The 24,756-nt window shown below is 41.5% G+C and overlaps 1 protein-coding gene across 1 annotated transcript in view; it reads right to left on the minus strand.

The window, feature by feature from the left end:
* The window catches only part of SYT14 (synaptotagmin 14), a 400,327-nt gene that overhangs the window by 181,616 nt on the left and 193,955 nt on the right, over window positions 1–24,756 (minus strand). Inside the window, exon 4 of the mRNA XM_073628430.1 lies at window positions 19,048–19,242. Coding sequence (XP_073484531.1) covers window positions 19,048–19,242 — 195 coding nt within the window. The remainder of the gene's footprint in view (window positions 1–19,047; window positions 19,243–24,756) is intronic.

Raw genomic sequence — 24,756 nt, forward strand, 5'->3', positions numbered from 1 at the left:
ACTTTATATTGAATTGGAATCTATTATATAACTGCTAATTATTTATGATTTTATGGTTTAGCGCAATTCTATTTTTCTTTTGATGTCCTCTAAGTACATGACATATTCGTTGCATTTTGCAAATAGGGGCAAAAACAAATGTTATTAGGCTATTTTCACTCGAGGTTGAGGTTTTTAATTCATATGAATAGTGCGAATCAGGAAAATATCACAATATAGCCATTAGATGGAGCTGAGGACAAAGCAAATAAGTATAAATATTTCCTATTAAAAACTGACAAACTTTAAAGCTGAAATTTAGGCATAGCAATTTTTTCATAGTTTCTTTTATTTCATTATTTTTGGTCTGCTAAATATTCCATTGAACGCTTTTTGTTAAAGGATAATTAAGTTCACCTTTAGTAAAAAAAAATTAAAATAATTATATATAACACATGCCCATGATTTTGCAGGTAAAAAAAAGTGCATGTATTATTTTTTTTTTTACCTTGGAGCTTGCAAAGCATTGCACCCACGATCACTGGAGCATGGGTGCAGTGTCAGGCTCCTGCAGATACTACTGACAGCTCTTTGCCCATTCCCCTGTATAGGCAGTTACTGAGCTGCAGGAAGTGTTAACGAACTTTAAGGGCATTTGTAGTTAATTGAGAACCACAAGCCATCTGCTGCAGTGGAAGATGGTGCTTGTAGTTCATTCAGTAATAGGTCTCTGTGAGCGAATGACACGGCTGTGTGGGTGGAGCTCTGCACATCTGCATGGTTTTTAAAATGTGGCAGATGGTGCGGGGAGAAGAACCCCCACCTGCTGGCAAGGGTGCTGCATAGTAACATGTTACACCCTAAATACGGGTGTAACATGTAATATGTTACTAAAGGTGAACTTATCTTTTAAGTGCAAAAAATTTGCCATTAATGATATCAGAAATTCAGAGCTGTCACCTATCCTGTACACACAGGCTATGTTATCTCAAGAAGTGCAATTATCCCTCTCAGTATCTTGGATGCCAGAATACAGGTGGTCCCCGGGCTACAAACATCTGACTTACAAACGACTCCTACTTACAAACGGAGAGAGACAACAGGAAGTGAGAGGAAATCTACCCCTAGGAAGGGAAATTCACTCCTGCAAGAGTTATCATGGGAAAAACGTGTCTCTACTGATGCTTTATCACCAATCCTTGTTTCCATAACAACCCAAAATTTTCAAAATCCAATTGTCATAGGGACAGAAAGTGAGGTGAAATCTTCTGAACAGGGGCACAGACAGCAAACCAAACATTACAGGGTTTACCCTTCCCTATGCTATCCAGAAAATGTAAAAATATTTTTTTTGGCTGGAGCTACACTTAAAAAATTTACCTGTTCCGACTTACAAACAAATTCAACTTAAGAATAAACCTACAGACCCTATCTTGTTTGAAACCGGGGACTGCCTGTAATTAGTCCCTATGTTCAGGAGATGAGAACAGGAAGGAATCAGTATTTTATTTTAATTTTTTTCAATTCTTTTTTATTAAAATTTCTAAATGGATAATATTGGATTCAGTAGTTTAATAAAAGAAAAATGGGCATGGCTGACACTGTCCAGCCCACAAAAATGCTGTGTGACGTCAGTACACAATAGGAAATTAGGAGCCAAGTGTATTTCTGTCAGATCAACAATTTTTCTGTATTTGCCGGGTCTTTAAAAGGATAAAAACAAGAAAATGTGCATGTATTGCAGCGGTGTACAGCATATGGTTTTTTTTTGTATTTGCCCTGACATGCACTTTAAGTATAAAAGGAGATGAGTGATGAATAAATGACTGCTTTAGTATATTTTTAGGTAGCTCAAGCAGCCATAGCTCCTTTAGAAGCAAATAAGACTTTACTACAGTAAACTGTAATAAGGTGTTCCTCCCATAACATAAAAAAAAAACAAAGGACTACTCCAAAAATAAAAAAACATAATATTACAGACGCCTAAATAAATGTGCTTATTTTTTATTTATTTCCTTTAATATCAAACTATAAGCGAGAAAAGATCTCTTGGGTGTTCCAATGGGATGTAATTTTCACTTGACATTAGTAAACAATTCTCATTTTATTCAGAAATGTTTTGCTGGTAATAATAGCCTTAGCAATTGCTAAAAAGTTTTCCTTTCGTCTCAAAAACGGGAAAGTTTAGCAAATTTTACCTAATAACTTTTATAGAAATTATAATGTATAGTTTGTAAAATATAAGCACTGTGTTTCTCTTCTTATGGCACATTATAGAGGTTTCAAAAAAGGTAATTTTCATTGAAGAAATGGTAAGATATGTACAGTACAAAAGTACTAAAACTGTACAAATAATACATATAAAATAACACATTGCATTGAAGGCAGTAGCTGTTATTCTAGGCTACAAAAGAATTTGGAGTGAAATGGCTTTTAGTAGATTTCACTGCTGTGTGATTGACAGTCATTCACCAAGAAGATAATAAGGTATACAAAGTATTCTTTAAGCAGTATGTGGAAGTGAAATTACGTTGTCAATAATAGACATTTTTGGAGCACGTATTCCTCCTTAAAGCGGTATTGAAGTCAAAAATCAAAAAACTGCTGACAGTCAAGGGTTTTTATAACAGAAGAGACTCTAGTGGTTTCTTCTGTCATAAATGCCTCTCCCGGCCTGTCAACAGTAAAGTAATCTGAGCTGTGCATGTGCAGCTCAGACCACATTTATGGCACTTGCACTGTGTTTCATCAGATTACTCAACCCATCAGAATTTTTAACAGAAGTGACGTTTTCGTCGCCGCCATTTTGCTACACCTCACACTTGTCCACAGTAAGGATACAGGGAGAAGGCGGCAGGCGGGCATCTTGTTACACCCACCGGCGTCTTGAATTTTACACTTATGGTTAATAATAAACAGAGCTTATATAGTGAAATTCAGTATTTTGAAATCCCTCAGACTGTTTTGATGTTCATTTTTAAAAGCTGTCAGATTAGCAAACCTGTTAGATCAGCAGGCTTGCCGCTGCTTTTAAAATTCAACATCAACTGTAACAGGCAGACACATTTTTAAATACTGCATTTCACTATATAAGCTTTGTTTACTGTTAAAAATAGGTGTGAAATGCAAAACTCCAGTGGGTGTAACAAGATGTCCGCTTGCCGCCTTCTTACTGTATCCTTACTGTGGACGAGTGCGGAGTGTAGCAAGATGGCGGCAACGTAATATCACTTCTGTTAAAAATGGGTCGCCTAATCTGACGAAACACACTGGGGGTTATTTACGAAAGGCAAATCCACTTTACACTACAAGTGCACTTGAAAGTTCAGTTGCTGTAAATCCGAGGGGGACATGCAAGGCAAATTAAAAAACTGCATTTTAGCTTGAACATGATTGGATGATAAAATCAGCAGAGCTTCCCCTCATTTCAGAACTACCCCTCAGATTTACAGTGGCTGCACTTCCAGGTGCAAAGTGGATTTGCCTTTCGTAAATAACCCCCATAGTGCTGTGATAAAATGACTCCCTGCGCATGTGCGGGAGTAATGCCATCATGGCAAGCCCGTTGAAGCGACTGGAGAGAGCAAAATGAGAAGAAAAACCGGATGAAGATAGAACCGCCCATGTCTGCCTGTAGCAGTGACAGTGCAGCTCTGGAGGGCTAGTCTGCCATACTAGAACAATATGACAAACCACCTGGGAGCCCATTTAAAAAAAAAATAAACAGTGGAGTTTAACCAATCTACTAACCACAATACGAATATATACGTTGCGGTTTCCAAGTAGTTTACCAGTATTGGTTTTTGCAGCTGGCTTTTTCATGAAAGCGTTCTAAGCGACTCACGAGTCGCTGGAATGCTTTCAGAAGCGGTGGGAGGGGACGTCCACCCCCTCCCACCGCTCGCTCTTGTCTCTCGAGCTTACCATTTCTGCCGGCTTGGCCGAGAAACGAATCAACAGTGCCACTGGCTGGGTCACAGAGGAGATCAAAGAGTAGCTCTGCTTTGATCACCTCTATAGCCTTGGAGCACCGGAGGGACGTCATGACGTCACGTCCGATCCAGGGTGGAAGTAAACTTTTTTTTTTTTTTTTTAAGGCAAAAAAGATATACAATATACAGTACCTTGAAAAAGTATTCATACCCCTTGAAATCTTCCACATTTTGTCATGTTACAACCAAAAACATAAATGTATTTTATGTGATAGGCCAACACAAAGTGGCACATAATTGTGAAGTCGAAGGAAAAGGATATTCAATTTTTTTTACAAATAAATATGTGAAAAGTATGGCGTGCATTTGTATTCAGCCCCCCTGAGTCAATACTTTGTAGAACCAACTTTCGCTGCAATTACAGCTGCAAGTCTTTTTGGGGATGTCTCTATCAGCTTTGCACACCTAGAGAGTGACATTTGTGCCCATTTTTCTTTGCAAAATAGCCTTGCTGTGGTCTTGCCACAGATTCTCAATTGGATTTAGGTCTAAACTTTGACTGGGCCATTCTAACACATGAAATATGCTTTGGTCTAAACCATTTCATTGTAGCTCTGCCTGAATGTATAGGATCGTTGTCCCGCTGGAAGGTGAACCTCTACCTAGTTTTCCTGTCCCTGATGAAGAAAAGCATCCCCACAACATGACGCTCCCACCACCATGTTTCACGGTGGAGATGATGTGTTCAGGGTGATGTGCAGTGTTATTTTTCTGCGACACATAGCGTTTTGCTTTTAGGCCAAAAAGTTCAATTTTGGCCTCATCAGACCAGAGCACCTTCTTCAACATGGTTGCTGTGTCCCCCACATGGCTATATATATATATATATATATATATATATATATATATATATATATACACACACACACACACACACTATATATACACTATATATAGATTTTTTTTTTATTTTTTGCTTTTAAAGAAGAGATTTTTTTGACCCCGGAGCTCTCAATAAAAAGGACCTGTCATCCTTATTTCTATGGAATGTTTACATTCCTTGCAATAGAAATAAAAGTGCTCAAAAGAAAAAAAATAATAAAAGGGACAATGTAAAAATAAAAAAAAAAATAAGAAGAAAAATGAAAGCGCCCCTATCCCTCCGTGCTTGTGCGCAGAAGCGAATGCATATGCACACGCATATGTAAACTGTGCTTGCACCACACATGAGATATTTTAACGAACGTTAGAGCGAGAGTAATAATTATATGGCTAGACCTCCTCTGTAACTCTAAACAAGTAACCTGTAAAGGTGTTGCCTATGGAGATTTTTTTAAGTACCGTAGTTTGTCGCCATTCCACGAGCATGCACAATTTTAAAGACATGTTAGGTATCTATTTACTTGGCATAACATCATCTGTCATATTATACAAAAAAATTGGGGTATATATTGTATTGTGTTTTGTTTTTTGCATTTGAAAAACCACTGTGCAAATACTGTGTGACATAAATTGTAATGATCGCTATTTTATTCCCTGGGGGGTCTGCTAAAAAATATAATGTTTGGGGGTTATAAGTAATTTTCTAGTAAAAAATACTGAATTAAACTTGTAAACAAAAAGTGCCTGAAAAGGCCTGGCCTTAAAGTGTTACTAAACCCACAACAGCAAAATCAGTCTGTATATGCAGCATAGCATGCTTGTTATACTCACTGTGGAACTTAAGGGGTTAATCCTCTGCATTGTGTAAAAAGGCTGTTTTATCCTGTATGCACAGATCCTCCCCCTCCTGCATTGTCTATCTGGGGAAGGCCAGCTAACACAGGCAGAGTAGCCAACCTGCACATGCTCAGTTGCGTCATTTAATGCTGGAGAGAACAGTTTCTTGTTCTCAGAGGTAGCCAGGTCATATGATATTGACATCACACATGTAGTGAAAATCTCCTTCCTGAACTCTCAGCACTGGAGAAACTGTGCAGCTAACCATGTCAACCGTGGTATACAGATCATCCAAAAAAGTATATAGTGTCAGTATCTTAATGTAAAAAGAAGATTTATAATCTGTGGGCACTGTAGGGGGGGGGGGGGGGGGGGGGGGGAATTAAGGCTTACCTGTAGGTCCAAGAAATATCTCCTAAACCTACACGGTTTAGGAGATATTTGCAAAAAGACAGGCACCGCTGTCTAGCGCAGGCGCACTGAGCATGCCGCTGCTAACGGCGATATGCCGTTAGTGGCGGCTCCCGTGCGCATGCGTGGGAGTGACGTCATTGCGGCTCCTGCCAATCACAGCGTCGGAGCCACGATACCCAGAAAGAAGATGGACGCTCCGTAGCAGAGGGGACAGAGGTGACATCGCAGGCTCCTGTGCCAGTTAAGTGATGCATAGTAGCCCATTACGCTTTACCTTTGCAGGGAAACAAAGAGGAAGTAAACCCATCAGAAGTGACTCATGCTGATAGCAGAGGAACGAGTCAGCTAACCGAAATGACACTTAGTACTCTGGATTGAAACAACCACACACTATAGAGGCATATGCTTTGTTCATATTTAATCTCTGAGGTTTACAACCACTTTAAAGCAGAACTCTAGACAGATAGAGAGCTACCGTTCTTGGTTCTTCCAGAGATGAAGAATAATTGTAATTTTTAAAGCCCAACTTAACCCTCTCTATCTACTACTGCAATGAAGTCAGACTGCATATACAGAAACAAATATACTGTTTTTTTGGGTGTTTTTATTTGCCAAGTGCTGCAGAAATGGTTATTACATTGGAGAGTCAGATCAGTGGTTCAGGTCTCCAGCAGTCCAACACACATCCCTGCACACTACTCCAATCAGCAGAGCTCTTGCTCCCTGAGAAGAAGTGGCGTCGCTAGGGGGGGTGCGGGGGTTGCGGTCTGCACCCGGGTGACACCCGCTAGAGGGGTAACACCATCCCGACTCTCCCGAGGGTGAGGAAGGCCCTGGCATTTTTTTTCCAGCTGTCCCAGCCGGAACATCTCCAGCACAGCAGCCATGCTGCTCTGGTCTGCGTCCTTCCTCCTTCTACTTCCCTGCTGGTGAGCCTGTCACGTGTGTCACTATCTCACTATCGGTGGTGCGGCTGCACACTGTTCTCTCCTCTCCAGCTGCAGCCCGGGACGGTCACGAGTGTACTACAGTTTACCTAGCCACCCGCCCTGGCCCCGAGCTGGTGCTGTAACGGCCACCCAGTTACACCTGAGAACTAATCTGGGACTGGGAGGAGTGTATATGTCTAGCGCCCTGTGCTGGTCTGATAACCGAGAGGGTAGGTGGTCTGGGGGGTTGGGATCTATATAGCTGTGTCCAGCATCTCCCTCCTGGTTATCAGACACATCTATATTATATATAGGTATAGTAGCTGACTGAGCCACCCACCCACCCTGAGCTGGTCTGATTGGGGGGGTCGATACCATATATTTTACGACACCAACCCTAGTGACACTACTGCTGAGAAGCACAGTTGATTGGAGCAGTGTACAGGGCACATGATGCAGGCGGCTTCTTGTGTGTGAGATCAACATTCCAACTTTCTAACATGCTGCCAGCACAGAGTGATTTAAATGTGGTCTAGTCCTGTGTGTTTTCTATACTGCTGTTTCTGTAACATTTGCCAAGCTTAAATGGTACTCAAAACCTTGGGATACAATTTTAAAGCTGTAGTGAAGGCAAACAGCCAAATATAAAATCTGAATACATATATGTTGGTTGTTGTCACTCCCAAATATTTTTTCCAATTCCATTCACCCGGACCTATAATCTAAGCACCTAAAGGCCACTTCTCCAACCTTTCTACAGACTATACTGTGGTTAAAGTAAAATTTCAACTAGATTATAAAATAAAGTGATTGTAAAGGAATTGTTTATTTTTAAACAACATGATACACTTACCTGCTCTGTGCAGCCCTGATCCTCCTCTTCTGGGATCCCCCACTGGCACTTATGGCTCCACCCTCCTGTCCCTATAGCAAGTCCCTTGCCACTTGTGTTGGCTTGATCCAGAGCCGCACTATGTGTGTCCATAGACATACACAGCGCAGCTCGGCCCCACACTCCACTTCCCCTCCACCATCTCCCCACAGGCTGTAATTAACAGCAGCCATTGGCTCCCGCTGCTGCCTCCATGGCCAGTGAGGAGAGAATAGAGAGAGCCACCTCTCTCGGGCACAGCGCTAACCCCCAATCCCTCCATAAAGACCAGCGCTGACCCCCAATCCCTCCATAAAGAGTACCTGTCACCACCTATTACTGTCACAAGGGATGTTTATATTTTTTTTTTAAAGGGACAATGTAAAAAAAAAAAAAAAAAAAAAAAAAATTTAAAGAACCCCTGTCCCCGCGCAACAAAGAAAATTCATACGTAAGTTGCGCCCGCAAATGCAAACGGTGTTCAAATCACACATGTGAGATAACGTCATGATTGTCAGAGTGAGAGCAGTCATTCTAGCAAAAGACCTTCTCTTTAACTTTAACCTGGTAACTGTTATTTTTTTTTTAAAACGTCGCCTATAGAGATTTTTAGGTACCATAGTTTGTCGCCATTCAACGAGTGAGTGCAATTTCAAAGCATGACATGTTAGGCATTTATTTACTCGGCATAACATCATCTTTCACGTTATAAAAAAAAATTGTTTCATTTTTTTTAATTCATGAAAGTGTCTTTTTTCCCCAAAAAATTTGAAAGACTACTGCGCAAATACTGTGTGACATAAAATATTGCAATGATCACCATTTTATTCTCCAGGGTCTCTCTGCTAAAAATATATATATAATGATTGGGGGTTCAAAGTAAATTTCTAGCAAAAAAATACTGATTTTAACTTGTAAGCAACAAATGCCAGAAATAGGCTTAGGCATGAAAGGGTTAATGACTGCGAAACTTACATAGAACAATTTCATTGCTCAGGGCTGACTACTGGTAAGATCAACAAGCAGACATCCAGTACTATTCAGTGTGTCTCTCTGGACAGCTTAACATAAAAAATTCTGTAATATTTATCGCAGGAACTTTTTTTTTCTTTACAGAAATACATTGTGCCTGCCAATAATATACATTTTTATGACATTACATAGCAACAACTGTATACATTATTCTGTCTAAAAAGTGCAGTTGAAACGTAATAACTTTGTGTTTGTAAAAAGAAAGCTTTACATAGCCATCTAGAGGCATAACATAGGCAGTGCAGAATGGATTGTGTTACTAAAAATGAACCTTACTTTGGTGAATGTTAATAGAAAAAAAATGGTGATCCCATTTAAATTCCCTTGATTTACTGGCATCAGAACTTGTTTTTTGGTGCAGGTATGCCATCAGTAGGTGGGGAGGAAAATTGCCAGTGTATGCAAATAAGTGTTCAGATAATGGATGGTTATTACTGCCATCTACAGGAAATTGGTTACTGACAAACAAAAAAAATTGTAGACCAGCTCAGAAAAACCCATTCTCTTACTTAGCATGCTTCAGTTTTAGCAAGCAGTACTAAGAACACACAGAGGGGTGGGATGTTTCTTAATGGACTCCAAGGAAAGGAGTTTACAGTTGGTACAAAAACCTCTCCACTGAGGGGACACAGGAATTCAGATAACGTCAGGACTTCCAAAAGCAGTCCAAATGAGAGGTGGGAAACTCGGCAAAAACCGCTAACGATCCCAACAAAAAAGAGAACTGGGGATCGCCTACAGCCCAAAAGCCGCCTAAAGGACCAACGCCTGAAGCTGGAGCTAAATGAGGCAGTGTCCCCTAACTAACAGGAGCACCTGCAACCATGACCAGGGCAAAATTTAGCTGATCCTTCGGATCTCAAGGATCCAATAGAAAGGAACATTAATCTGTGAGGTAACACAGGGAAGAGGGGAGTAGCTGAATGTGAGTGCAAGAAGCAAGGGATTAGCCTGAATGTCTATAGGCAAACTACCCAAGGACCTGCATGGATTCACAATCAACGCCCCACTTTTAGAAGTGGGGGTTCACCTTCATGCAGAAGGTTTATCAGAGATCTTAGCTGGTTTCTGGCTTCAAGCCTTATGGACTGAGAGTCAGACTACTGGGAGCACCCGCTGTAGAGGTAGATGAAGGAAAAGGGTGGTACTCCGCCAACCTTTCCCTGGATCTCTAATATTCAGGCAGAGGTATGCTCTAGAAACCCCTGAAATCTTTGATGATGACATCAAGTGTAGGTCTGAAAAGACCTATGTCACTTGAAGGCCAAGACAGTGAGATGATCCTTAGATATGGCATCAGCATCATGCCATCAAGTTAACCAAAGGGCCCTTTACATCTGTATGGACATCAGACTCAAGGTTCCAAACATCTGTTCCACCCATTTGACTACAATGGGATATTTTTGGAGGGTTCTAGCCCCTTCTGCTATTGTCTGACAGACTATGGCCAGAGAAAAACTGGGACTTAGACAGGAACTGCAGATATGGATATTTTATACATCTGCTTTGAATATTTTATATAGTTACATTGGTCCAGCTTGGATCAGTGTAACTATGTACTGTATGTACCATACCTGGCCAATGCCCCTGTGTCAGGGAAGGTTCCATCCGCTGATGACACTGCCTGATATTTGGTGTGCAGTACTGTGGTCCGCCAGCAGGTGTCTCCTGGCAGTCTGGAACTGCCAAGAGAGCTTTCCCGTGTTGGTGGTATTATGTAATCTTTGGGCGGCAGTACTGGCGTCCACCAGCGGCTGGTTCCTGGCAGTGTGGAGCCGATATTACCTCCTGCAATCAGGCATCACCTGAGTCTGATTGAGATGTGTATAAATACCCAGCAGACACACTTGTGCCTTGCCCTCGTATCTTTCCTTGTGCCCTGATCTTGAACCTGTGAGCTCTGTATTTGTACCTGATCCTGTTCCTGTCTGTTTACCTGAACCCTAAGCGTTGTACCTGTACCCGTCCCTCCTGTGATCCATCCATCCTCTCCTTGTCCTGTTTGTTTCCCTTCCCCAGCCGCTGACCTCCCGTTGATGACCCGGGCCTGGCTCTGTTTATGATCTCGGTATTCCCCTTTACTTGTATATATTTGTCTGTTATTTGTGGGTTTCTGTTGGTGGTTGGTTGCACATTGTAGTATTGGAGGTGGTTATATTTATTCACTAATCTTAAATAAATCTTTATATTTCACTTACACACGTTTGGGTTTCCTCTGTTGCAGTCCACACAGTCCTGGTCTTATCTGATACGTGACACCCTGGTAGCTGGAAATCACAAAGGTAGACACCGCTACTTGCTTCCAGGTCCTGTAATGAGCAACTGTCTGCTGCATTCTGCTACATGAATCATCTGCCCAACTCAACATGGCTGCAGCTAGAAATGCTAGGGTGGTGTTTTTCAGAGTGATTTCTCAACAAAAAAAAAAGCATGGAGACAAAAATGGATGGACGAGTTTGCTTTAAATATTAAAAATGCTGATTGGCAGTGGAATCCTTAAATGTAAGCATGTCCTTACTGGTTTACTGGTTTTCCTGTTAAGGTGGGCCAGTGGCACATCCACAGCAGGTATAGACCACATTTCAAACCCAGAAGGGTCAGAGCTAGACCCTGCTGGGGATGGCACCAAAGTGCACTTAGAGCCACTGTGAACATACTGACCTAGTAATTGGGCACAAACAGACAAAAAAGTCCAAACACATGGGTGTCCTTGTGAACAAGAGGGAGGCCTCGGCATACATACATATCCCTTAACACACTGTACCCCAAAGCAATGAATGTACTTAAAGTGGAACCCCAAGATTGATCTAACTAAGCTTAAACCTGCTCTCGCAACCTTCTCAATCCTATTCTAACTACCCTGTGAAAAGAGGATGCTTATACTTACCTAATGTGAGGGAGCTCCGGTCCAGTCATATAACCACTTGACCTCCAGAAAATTTACCCCCTTCAAGCCATTTTTTGCTTTTTGGCACCGCGTTATTTTAACTGACAATTGCGCGGTGATGCAACACTGTACCCAAATTAAATTTATATAATTATTTTCCACACAAATAGAGCTTTCTTTTGGCGGTAATTGATCACCACTGCTAATCACAGCACAGCCGGCACAGCGGCCACGCGTATGCGTAGCCCCTACCCAGAAGTACTGGATCACGTATGTAGTACGTGATCCAGCACAGGAGAGCCAATTTGCCAATGTACTCCTACGTGAGGTCATCGGCAAGCAGATAATCAGCTCCAAGCAGCTGCTTCAGAGGAGAGGAGGGACAGCCAACATGCCCCTTCCAGCTTCTGTGTGACCGGATGCTGTACACACAGGCCTAATGTTGGCCATTTTCTATTGAACCAAGGAGTGTGGAGAATAGAAGAATAGGGCACTCTGGATAACAAGGAGACTTTAACAAACAGTACATGACTGGCTCTTGGTGATTAATGCACCACAGCAGCACTTCAGAAGAGGGAAGCACACCCTATAGGAAAAACAAAGCAGGGAAAAGGGCACTTCTACATGCATTAATAAAACACATTAATGACAAGGAAGGGTTAAAAACACTTACAAGGTGGAAGTGAAAACAGGCATATCAATGAATCCATAACGTCGGGATGCCTCCTGGGAGTAAGACAGCTGCAGGTGGAAGTTCCAGCCGACCAGCGGTGGTAAATACTGTCTCTCTGATTCAAGATGGAGGGCTGTGCTGTCAGGACCAGCATGGAATTCAGACAGCCAGAAATGACACTCTGATGTTCACACTGGGCTTAAAAAAAATGCCAGTTTTGTACAGGAGTTTAGGAGAGTTTAGGAGCTTTTGGCAACTATTATAAACGGAGGCCAGGTACTTGTACTACATGTGTTTTAAATGCATTAAAGCATATATAATGAATTTATAATAAGATTGACTACATACTGTATATGTATAAATCATTTTGATGACAATGTTATTTTAGATCGTAACAAACATCCGGAAAGCTGTTGTTTTTTTGCATTATTATTCTGGACTTTCAACAGGCTTGGCTATGCCAGGAGCTGAATATCGAAAAGCGGATTGTATATATCTAGCCCAGGAGAGTTTGAGGATGTAATTTATGTTCATACATGTCTCTGCTGCTGATTTTCCAAGCCTGTCCCAAATTCCAGTGGCTGGAGGGTTTCAACTGAAAATAGGCAAGACCAGGGCATAACTTCAAATGTTCAGGATGAATCTTGGCAGATCCTACAAAACCTCAGACTTTCATCTGGAAATGATTGCCTATTGGAGATATTCATGTACAAGTTATGAGCCAGCAGGCATTTTTAATGAAGCAGGAAGTATGCCTCCAGTGATAAGGCTCAATAAAGTTAAGCACCAGCTGTAAGGGTTTTGGGAACATTGACGACTCAATGCCTGGGATTTGTTTAGCTCAGTTTTGAAAGTATATTAACATAAAACTCAAGTGTAAAGACAGTTTCCTTTAAATTACCATAAAATAGAAAATATGATGCCGATTATGTGCAACTCACTTTATTAAAGATTTGGATGAGGAAGGGGTTCATGGCAGAACTCAGAACCATAGCAATGTCAAGGGTTTTAAGGATGATTCGCTTGTGTTATGGGGGAAGGGGTGATCTTCATAGCCATCTAGAAGATGATTGACATCCAACTAAACTAACATGGTGCCTGATGTTAAAGATGAACTCTGGGATGAACCTGTTTACACCCAAACCTCCTTCTCACCATGGGCGACCAAAACACAATTTTTGTCTTATCAATGTGGCCAGAAAAAGGCATTTTTATTCACTATGTCAAGACTGAATTTCCACCAAGCTCGTAGCAATGTTCAGCTGCCAGGAGGAGGATCCTATGAGGTGCCTACACTACATCCTACGTGTGTCTATGAACAGGGAAAGTCTAGGGTGATCCACAGACCAAATCATCACTACAGGCAGCTCTGATGTGGCAATCTCTGTGCCGCCCGGACAAAACTACAAGCTGCCGGTAACAAGATTGATCACAAAGAAATGAAGAGGCGGCTATCAAAAACCACTTCCCTGAAGGTCTGAGCTGGACATAATTGAGGAGGCAATACACAGAATATGTAGCAAGAAATGAAAAATAACACAATACAATAAGACAGTAATTTGCCATTTGGGGTATATTTATACTGACTGGTGTTCAACTCTAATGAATACTGTTTAATTACTAGGGCATTAGATATCATACATACATTTGTTAATGAGCATATATAATCTACTATGTGAGACCTTAACACTTTTAATAAAGCTGCATACTCTTTGAAATACCATTGGGCAACCAATTAGAAACATTCTTCCAGCCAGCCTACATTAGATCGTTGCATGGGTTCCTTTGTACTTCACCTTTGCTCTTCTCCCTTATTTAATAGGCATGCGTCTGGGTATTAATGACGTAGTACGAAACGTACGTCGAGGCGCCTTTCGGTCACGTCACATCCGGGTCCCAGCTTCCGGTTCATCTCTCAGCGGCAGTGGAACGAACGGCGGTTCTCAGAGCAAGTGGAGTGGAGTGCGGTCTCCATCAGCCTACACGCAAATATCCCTAGTGCCGGGACACAGGCACTGAACAATTTTAGCAGGCATTTGTATGTTTTATCTATTTTAAAATAAAAAGCAGTATCACTTTTTTTGATCCATCCTTGTTTTTCATCTCCTATGGGCAACTGTTGTGGAGAGGAAAGTACAGTCTAGAAGTCTTGATTCAACCCTCGGCTGCAAGATTGTTTATCAAAGTGCTAATAGACCTTCTTTTTAGCTAAAGAGGTCCTGGCTATCTGGTGAGCAGGTCTTTTTACTTGAGCACATTGTGTGTGATTCGGTTGTTATTAAAGCGGTGGAGGATTTCATCACAACTTGTTTGAACATATCACAATATATTTGGATATTTCACTGAAGATTTATGGACTTTTCTAATAGACATTTTGTTTATATATATGTTTCTACTATGTATTCCTTATGATGGGCTCATTATACGTTTATTTTACAGCGCCCCCTACCACGACTTTTTGAATTTGCGCAGTAGCTCACCTACAGTATTTGGGGAGCAGCCTAATTATTATAAAATTTAATTCACTGATGCAAGGTTACTCACTATTCAAATGTGACAGTTAGGAATCCCAACATTCCAGGAATGTAACAGTTTTTTGAAACTGTTAAATCGATGGGCTTAGTTCCTCTTTATGATTTACTGCTGTTCAGGGGCTCTGGGCTTCAACAAAATGGCAGCCTCCAGCAAGAAGATACAGGAGCAATGCTGGAGGCAATTTACAGCACACACTAATTTTGGTAGCAGAATTATTAATGTGGAATGTATGTTTCTTGCTAAAGAACATTATTTTTTTGAGCGGTTATGAGTAAAGTTCTGCTTCAAGGAAACCTCTTATGAGACAGGTGATCTTTCCTTCTAAAAGTCTCTTCTGGATTCAATACTTTGTGTCAATGAATCAGATCATAAATGCCAATGAGGACTTTTCTTGAACTTTCCTCATCTGTATATATATTTGTTACTGGTCGGTGACTCAAAGCAGTAAAGCCAACAAGCAGCCAGACAAATGGAGGTCAGAAATGGCAGCCCTCGTGACAAGTTTACTTTAAAGCTTAACTCCATGGAGATATTAAAGTGACCTTGTCCATAAAATCAATTATGGCAAAAAGGATACTTGTAAAACAAAAACTAAAGTTTTACTTCTCTACCGAGTGCTGATTTGTTAAAGATGAATCCTCCACTGAAGTCTGCTGAGACACTGACACTTCCAGGAGTGTCAATCTCCTGTGTCTCCTCCAGCCGCTCCCGCACTTAACTACAAGGGGGTAGTGGTGGGGGGCCCGCACTGGCAGTGCTGACTTCGAACTAACAGGAGACAGCATGAAAACAGAGGGATGAACTTCTCACTGAAGTTATCATAGTAGTGATGTTCTATTGCTCTCCAGTCATTAAGGCAGGGGTTCAGGGGTTCGTCCTTACCAGGCTGTGCTTTTGCTGCATTGGAGATCAGGATCTGGCTATATCTCATCGGGTACCTTTGCCACAAAATTCACTCCAACGAATTACAAATCTTTTAGTAGATAAAATAGTTCTTAGTTATGCATTTTAAATGCAACATAAGATTTTTACTGAAGTTCCTGAAAACCGCACATTTAATTTGTTTGGAAAGAAGAAACATGTGTCAGGCTATTTTAAACAGTTCTCTCCTGATATTAAAAGAAAGTTAAGTCAGTATAACGTTTTTTCTTCTTTCTCACGCTTCATAATAACCAAGATAAATCTGTAAAAAAAAAAACTCCACGTTCTAATTTTATTCATTCAGTATGCGAGACTGAGAAAAAAGGAACTGCGTCTCCCTCCAACCCAGCAGAATTCTTTACATTTTATTTGCCAAGGTTAAACTTCGTTCCTCTCTGATTTGCCAGTGACAGATGCAGTCTTAGCAGGAGGTAGACATATATACATGAAGACGTACTGCACAGCATTATAAGCAACTACTAATTCTAAAACAACAGATTAAGTAGCAATATACTAAAGATATATAACATATGTCCAAGGTCTAAGTTACTGTTCCACAGTTTAAAGTGATCCTGTACTATTTCACACTGGGAAAAGTAACAGGTTCTTCTTAGTGTGGGAAACCTGAAGAACATCTACCACCTTCCCTGTGCTCTCCTTGAACCAAAGGTCAAGCAACCCAAGATTCCTGTTTATCTCTTCAGTAGCTAAGCAGCTCAACGTTTACACATGATGGGGCACCCACTCCCCACTCTTCCATAACAGCACTTTGGCCTGGATACTGGATGATCCATATCAGGATTGGGTGGCGGTAGATGTGAAAGGGAGAGAACTGGAAGATAAAGTGGTTGTAAAGGCAGAAGGTTTTTTTTTTATCTTAATGCATTCCATGCATTAAGATACAAAACCTTCAGTATGCAGCAGCCCCCCTAATATTTACCTGAGCCCCATCTTGATTCAGCGATGTTGCACGAGAGCCTCAGCTGTCCAGGACTCTCACTCCTGATTGGATGAGACACAGCAGCGGGCGCCAATAACTCCAACTGCTGTCAATCAAAGCCAGTGAGCCAATAAGGAGAGAGAGGGGGTGGGGCCGAGCCATGTATCCGTGTCTGAATGAACACACAGAGAAGTGGCTCGGCTAGGCTCGGGTGCCCCCATTGCAAGCTGCTTGCTGTGGGGGCACTCAGCAGGAGGGAGGGGCCAGGAACGCCTACGACGGACCCAAGCAGAGGAGGATCTCAGCTGCTCTGTGCAAAACCACTGCACAGAGCAGATAAGTATAACGTGTTTGTTATTTTTAAACAAAAGTCAAAGATTTACTTTGACCACTTTGCTGACTGGACATCCTTGCAATACTGCAGAATATTTCTTGTTTTCATGCCCCAATCACCTTTGGCATATTCTATAACTGTATCTCACCTTGGGTCCTGTCTACATAAACTGAATGAAACTGTCTGAAATAGAGGACTGGGCACAAAAATGTTCTCCTGTAATAAAGGATCACCATAGTGAAAAATATTGTATTCTGGTAATTATGTTTTTTTTATATATATTTTAAATAATTATATATTTCTTCATACTTCTATGAAGACCAAGGAGTCCAGCAAAAGTGGCAGTTAGGACAGAGTAGCATGTGAGATAGTAGTTTACAATGATCAGCTGATTGATATGATTTAAACGTAAAAAGAAAGATCTGCAGCTCTAAGTGCTTTAAAGTGTTAGCTGGCATTAGGCTTTCACTTGTTGGTTACTTAACCCCTTGCCAACGCTATTTGCACCATGATGTTAAGGCCTGTAGGATCATTCAGCACTGTGATTGGCTGCACAGAAAAGACATCATCAAGAGTCTGTCCTACCAGCTCACAATGATTAATAATAAACTCAATGAATAAACTGCTCTCAGTGCTTTCAATTGAGTGGAGTGATACATATCATTCAGTGAATCAACACAGCTGCACTCTATAACTTAAAATACCAAACCGCTAATGAAACATCTAGAAATAGTTGCGCTGTGTAAACAAACTTAAAAATCATATATTTTGTTCATAAAATTGCATAAATTAATAAAACTTGTGAAGTCCAAAGTTGTGACACAATAAATCAAGTCCACAGATGTATCTTGAGACAACATTAATGGATCCGATACACAGTGCTCATAAAATAGTGTCCGTCATTCAGAAATGTGAGTGCAACAAATTTCTGATCAGTGAGCCCACCACCTGTGTACATCCAGCTTCTTACCAGAAAGACAGACCCCAAATTATACGAGGTCTCACATGGCTGGCTATTTAGAAAATGCGGCTGGCTCCAGCAAAGCGTGGGTGATGTCAGCACAAGCTACACCCTACCCCAGCGCACGTTTCGTCTAAACAGACGACGTCAATGGAATCAATTTGTTGCACCCACACTTTGCTGGAGCCAACACCAGTGGCATTTTCTGATACATTGCATGTTAACAAGAAATGCATTTTGTAAGTAGTTTTTTTAATCTTCATTCAGTAAATTTGTAAACGGAAATACATTGTTGGATTTTTCTCTTCTTGGTTGAGCCATCATAGAGAAACAGGAGGAGGATTATACAGTCCCATCCTGATGTGGAGTGCCATTTGATGTCCTTTGATCGTGTATATATCAGTCTGTCCAACAGAAGCCGGCCATTTGGCCCACTTCTGCCAGATGTGCATGCTGGAACACCAGCAGCCGACTGACTCCCGATCAGCACTCTCAGCTAACAGCAGACAGCGTTGATAGAAGTGTTCTGGCGGGGGGGCTGTCCCCCTGTCAGTGCACAACAACTCAGCAGGGGAGATCACTGAACTAACCTTGCATGGTTAACACAGCGGCTCCGACCAGAGCTGTCAGTTTTTTTCGTGCACGTTGTACCTGGCTTTAGGCTGGCCGTAGATTATGAAATTTTCTTTCCTCGATCACTGATTGGCTGCTACAGTGAGCCCAAGATCAGGAACGTATCCTACCTAACCAGTGAGGGCTGTTGGTGACAGCACAGTCACAGTGTTTGGGGCAGGAGGATGAACAATGGTCCAAACTTCTCACCAGGGCCCTTACTTAAGTAGCTTTGCGATTGTGTGTGCTGATTCAACAATGTTATCAAAATAAACAATAGAGTTGGACAATGTGCCATTACATCTTACCTTCATCTGCAGAGACCTCGCTGCTGTAGCCATCGTACTCTGCAGACAGCGGGCTATACTTTTGCCTGGTTTCCCATGAGTAATTCTGCTGCTTGTCTGAAGCAGGCCGAGAGCCATGAAGCCGGCTCATTGCTTCATGATATTTACCAAGACCTTCATCTTCACTCTCTGACGACGAGCCATGCAGGTCTCGGCCTAGTCAAAGTAGATAAACAAAGCTAGAAAGTTTATTTTGGTAGTCAGTAAATCTGAAGATAAGTGTGTATACTTCTGTAAGATCAGTGTGAAAATATGAAGATAAAAGTGTGTTTACTTCTAAAGAGCAATATTATTAAAAAGCTAACTTTAAAGCGTATCTATGGTCAAAATGTAAAATATTACAGTTATTTCCTCATTGTATTTTAATCATTTCCAGCCTATCCCTTTATCTAAACAATCTTGAAGTTTGAAAAGGTTTTGAAGAACACCACACATTTACTTCCTTAAATTCTGTGACATATATTTGCTGTTCCCTATAAGCAAGCACTGCTGTGTCACAGAGCCTGCCTTCTGAACTACAGAGATACAGGGAAGGGAGTTTTAGGAGGCAGAGTCAGTACAGAAATCACAACTTGGAGGCAGCAAGGTACCATTGGATATGTAGTTCTTAAAAACGGAAAAGTAAGCCAAAGGGATTAGCATAGGAGAAGCTGCAAAGCACGCAGGGAATCCAAGAAGTTGTGGAAAGAGATGGATGTTAGCAAATAAAAGTGTACGACACTGACTACAAAACTCTGAATAAGCCGCATACTGTATATCGGTTTATATGCATACTACCGTATTTATCAGTGTATAACACGCATAGGCGTATAACGCACACATTCATTTTAAGAGGGAAGTTTCAGGAAAAAAATGTAAATTTTAAATAAGGAACTTTGAAGCAAAATAATGGTCAGTGCCCATCTGCAGCCTCACAAGTGCCATTAATTCAGCCTCATCAGTCCACATTAATGCAGCCTCACAAGTGCCATCAATGCAGCAGCCTCACCATTGCCATCAATGCAGCAGCCTCACCATTGCCATCAATGCAGCAGCCTCACCACTGCCATCAGTGCAGTCTGATCGATGCCCATCTGCAGCCTAGAGGGGACAGGGAGGGGGCGGGACAAGCACCGACAGATTACATACAGTGAGAATCTCCTATGATAGACAGAACACTGGTCCAATGGCTTCCCTTCCCAGGAGACGGGACTTCCTATTACAGAGGCCCTCAAGTAAACAGGAGATTCTCACTGTATGTAATCTGACAGCGCTCGTTCCACCCGCCTCCCCATCCAGCTAAAATTGAAGTATTGGCGTATAACACGCACACGCTATTTGCACCCGATTTTCAGGGTGAAAATGTGCATGTTATACGCCAATAAATACAGTATTTAAAATAAACACCACAAGCTCTGCCTACCTATATAAAGCCAAACAATTGATTTAGTGTTCGAGTGATTTTTTTTTTTTTTTTTAAGAGAAACACCCACTAAACAGCTAAATATACTAAAACTGAAAAATACAATTGGGCCCATTTTACCCACCATACACCCCTGCAGTGCCAAAAAAAAAAAGGATTTTACAGGTCATCAGGCTCCAGGAGGCAGGCAATGCAACCCCCAGCCTAGCACAAATCCTGACAGCAATAATCACCTGCCTGAGATCTCTCCCATTAAACCAGCATAAATCCCTATCATTTCACCCATTAGCTAAAAAATAGTCACTTCTAATGCAATTCTGTAGTCAGCTGATTACCAACCACTCACTATAAAGTCGGATTTTAGGTAATTACACCAGCCTAACTGGAAAATAATTAAGTTACCTTAGAAAGTAAAATGTAACTGAACTAAATAATAATTCTATATATTTTAGTCAAGTGCTCTTTAAAGTAGAACAATAGGCAACTTTTTTTTTTTTTCATTTTGGACAGAGTTAATGGGTGGTTATAACCCTTGTCAGGCTTTTTCTTTTTTTTTTTTTTTTTTTTTTTTTTCTTTTAAATGTATTTTTTGCCATCTGTCCCCCACTGGAGAGATTCAGTTTCTGACCCATAGCCAAAACAAGAAGTGAGAGGAGATCCCTGCAAATTAAAGAAATTCCTTGGGCCACCAAGGTCATCATAACTAGTGTCCCCATTGAAAGAGTATCTCTCTATTTTCTTTTACTTCCACTTTCAATGGTAATAGTAAACAGGACACAAGGAGAGGGTGAATTTCCCTGACAGGCACGCAGACCACAATAAAAACCTAATAGACTTTTTAGCCCCTTCTCCACTCTATCCAAAACAAAAACAAAAAAAGTTTTGCATTTAGTTATACTTTAACCACTTGCCTACTGGGCACTTTTACCTCCTTTCTGTCCAGGCCAACTTTCAGCTTTCAGCACTGCCGCACTTTGAATGACAATTGCACAGTCATGCAACACTGTACCCAAATGACATTTTTATAATTTATTGTGTTCGCACAAATAAAGCTTTCTTTTTGTGGTATTTAATCACCACTGGGTTTTAAATTTTTTGCTAAACAAACAAAAAAAGACTGACAATTTTGAAAAAAAAAAAAATGTCATAGTTTGTTATAAAATTTAGCAAACAGGTAATTTTTCTCCTTCATTGATGTGCACTAATGAGGCTGCACTGTTTGGCACTGATGAGGCTGTACCGATAGGCGGCACTGATAAGTGACACTGTTAATGAGGCACTGATGGGCACTGACAGGTGGCACCGATTAACAGTACTAATGGGCACTGATTAGCAGCCCTGGTCGACAATGTTGGGACTGATGTCCCTTCAACAGAAACCGGTTATCGGCTTTCTTCTTTTCTCCTCACACTGTCAGGGTGAGGGAAATAAAAGCTGACAACCAGCTTCTGTTTACATCGTGTGATCAGCTGTCATTGGCTGACAGCCGATCATGTGGCTAAAGGGCTGCTGTGGTTGGCCCTTTACCCCAATCTGTGATCAGCAGGGTCCGAAGGACTCGGTGATCACAGTTCACGCCATCTGCATGGGCAGCGCAAGCACAGGAGGACGTTTATTACCGCCCTCCCGGTATTGTAAGCCCACACTGTTGTTGTCTTTCTGCTATAGCGTGGACAGGAAGGGGTTAAATACACTATCACCTTGTCTGTGCAGGGTAAAGTGACAGCATCTTCCAAAAGGCCCCCAACTCTATTTTACTCAACTTGCCAGCACTCCCTGTCAGTTCTTCCTCCTCCACAGCCAACACTAAATGCAAAGTGTCACCTGGATTTTAGAGAGTGGTGATGTGGCCTCCTCTGTCCTGTGACAAAGCCCATGCCTAGCAATTTGTTACTAGAGCTACTGGGTAGGAGATCTTGTGCTAATCAGTATGAGGTAGCGTAAATGTGACGGAGACAGGAGTGGTAAGCGAGTGCTGGCAACATGAGTATCAGGGAGTCGCCAGGCATGGAATATTTTTACATAAGCTTGGACCAATGTAACTATGTACAGTGGGTATAGAAAGGAATCACCCTCCCTTTAAAATAATCAAATGTTGTTGCTTTGCAGCCTGAAATGAAGACAGACACAGTTTTTGTTTTATCCAGTTGTATTTACTCAGTGCAACTTATAACATCCAAGTGAAAGATATAACACCAACATGTCAGAAAATAATAATTGCGCTAATTCAAAAACAGAATCATCGAGTTGGAAAAAGGATCACCTCCCTCCTAAAAATTAAACTTGTAAACATCAATCAGGTGTAGCTAATCACCTTCTCAATGGCACACAAAGCCATTTGACTTTCATCTGTGATCAGCTGTGGTCATTTTAATTAACTCAACATGAAAAGAGCTTTTCAGTCCCTGATAGTGCAATTGAAGCAATCAATCAACTATGGGTGGCAAGGCACTGTCAATAGATCTCTGGGATAAAGTTGTGGACAGTCAGGAGATGGATACCAAAAAAAAAAAATCTGAGGCTTTATCGATGCCTAAAAGCCCAGTGAAGTCTATTATTAAGGCTACTTTCAGACTAGGGCATTGTGGGCGTCGGCGGTAAAGCACCGATATTTTTAGCATCGCTTTACCGCTGTTTTTGCAGAGGTTTTTGGCCACTAGCGGGGCACTTTTAACCCCTGCTAGTGGCCATAAAAGGGTTAAACCACCCGCAAAGTGCCGCTGCAGCGGCGCTGCCCATTGATTTCAATGGGCGGGGGTGCTTTAGGACACGTGATCAGCCATGTCCAATCACGGCTGATCATGATGTAAACAGGAAGAGACGTTGATCGGCTTTTCCTAACTCCTGACAGGGGGGGGTCTGCGCTGATTGATTAACAGCGCAGCCGCACCCCCTACCCCCCCCCCGCGGATGCCCACACAGGACCACCAGGGAAGCCGCCAGGACCACCAGGGAAGCCCCCAGCATGTGGATGGCCAGGTATGTACCCCATGGCCATCCACATATAAAAAAATATGCCCAATACATGCCAATCAGTGCCCACAAATGAGCACTGACTGGCAACATTATGGATCAGTACAGACAAGTGATGCCCAGCAATGCCACCCATCAGTGTCCATCAGTGCCACCTCTCAGTGCCCATCCATGCCCATCAGTGCCCACCCATCAGTGACGATCAGTGCCCATCCATGCCACCTACAGTGCCACCCATAAGTACCCATCAGTGCCGCCTATGAGTGGCCATCAGTGCCGCCTATGAGTGGCCATCAGTGCCACATACCAGTGCTACCTATCAGTGCCCATCAGTGCCACCTCATCAGTGCCCATCGGTGCCGCCTTATCAGTGCACGTCAGTGCAGCCATATCAGTGCCCATCACTGAAGAAGAAAACTTACTTATTTACAAAAAAATTTAACAGAAACAAAGAAAAACTTTTTTTTTTCTAAATTTTCTGTCTTTTTTTATTTGTTGCGCAAAAAATCAAAATCGCAGAGGTGATTAAATACCATGAAAAGAAAGCTCTATTTGTGGGAACAAAATGATAAAAAACTAGTTTGGGTACAGTGTTGCATGACCGCGCAATTGTCATTCAAATTGCAACAGCACTGAAAGCTGAAAATTGGCTTGGGCAGGAAGGTGTATAAGTGCCTGGTATTTAAGTGTTTAAAAAAAAAAGTCCATCGGTCTACAACCGCTTTAAAGTGTATCAAACTCCAGCAGTAAAAAGTTAAATTTATTGTAGCTCACCAATCCTTAGATGTGCTTGTTTCTGCATAGACAGCAATTTAAGCCACTACAAAGCTGCAATTTTTTTTAATTATGCCCTTTCAAATGTATGATAAAAATCTTCTCCTAAAACAAGATGTTCACAAGCTGAAGCAGCACAGCTGTAAACACTGTGACATTCAGCTAAATCTGGACTACAGGTATAACAATTACAGTTTTAAATGTCTTTAAAAAAAAAGAACAAATCCAGTCAAATCAGAATTCTGGTGAAAAACGAGAAAAAATAAATGCCTAATAAATGGTCCCATAATTTTAGGTAACTTAGTTTTAGCCTGTACTGCAAGCCACTGAGGATATCTGATCTAAGACAATTGTGTTAACCACTGAAAAACAAAACGCTATCAAGTATCCGGTAAAGGAATGCCCTGCGAAAGACCATCCTTCAATTTCATAATGATGCTGTTATTAAATATTAACTAGTGCTAGGTACATTCAGAAGTTACATTGCTGACTTAAAAATGGGGTTTGTTATATACAATATA

Source organism: Aquarana catesbeiana, linkage group LG04 (assembly GCF_042186555.1).
Source record: "Aquarana catesbeiana isolate 2022-GZ linkage group LG04, ASM4218655v1, whole genome shotgun sequence".
In the NCBI taxonomy this organism is placed as follows: Eukaryota; Metazoa; Chordata; class Amphibia; order Anura; family Ranidae; genus Aquarana; species Aquarana catesbeiana.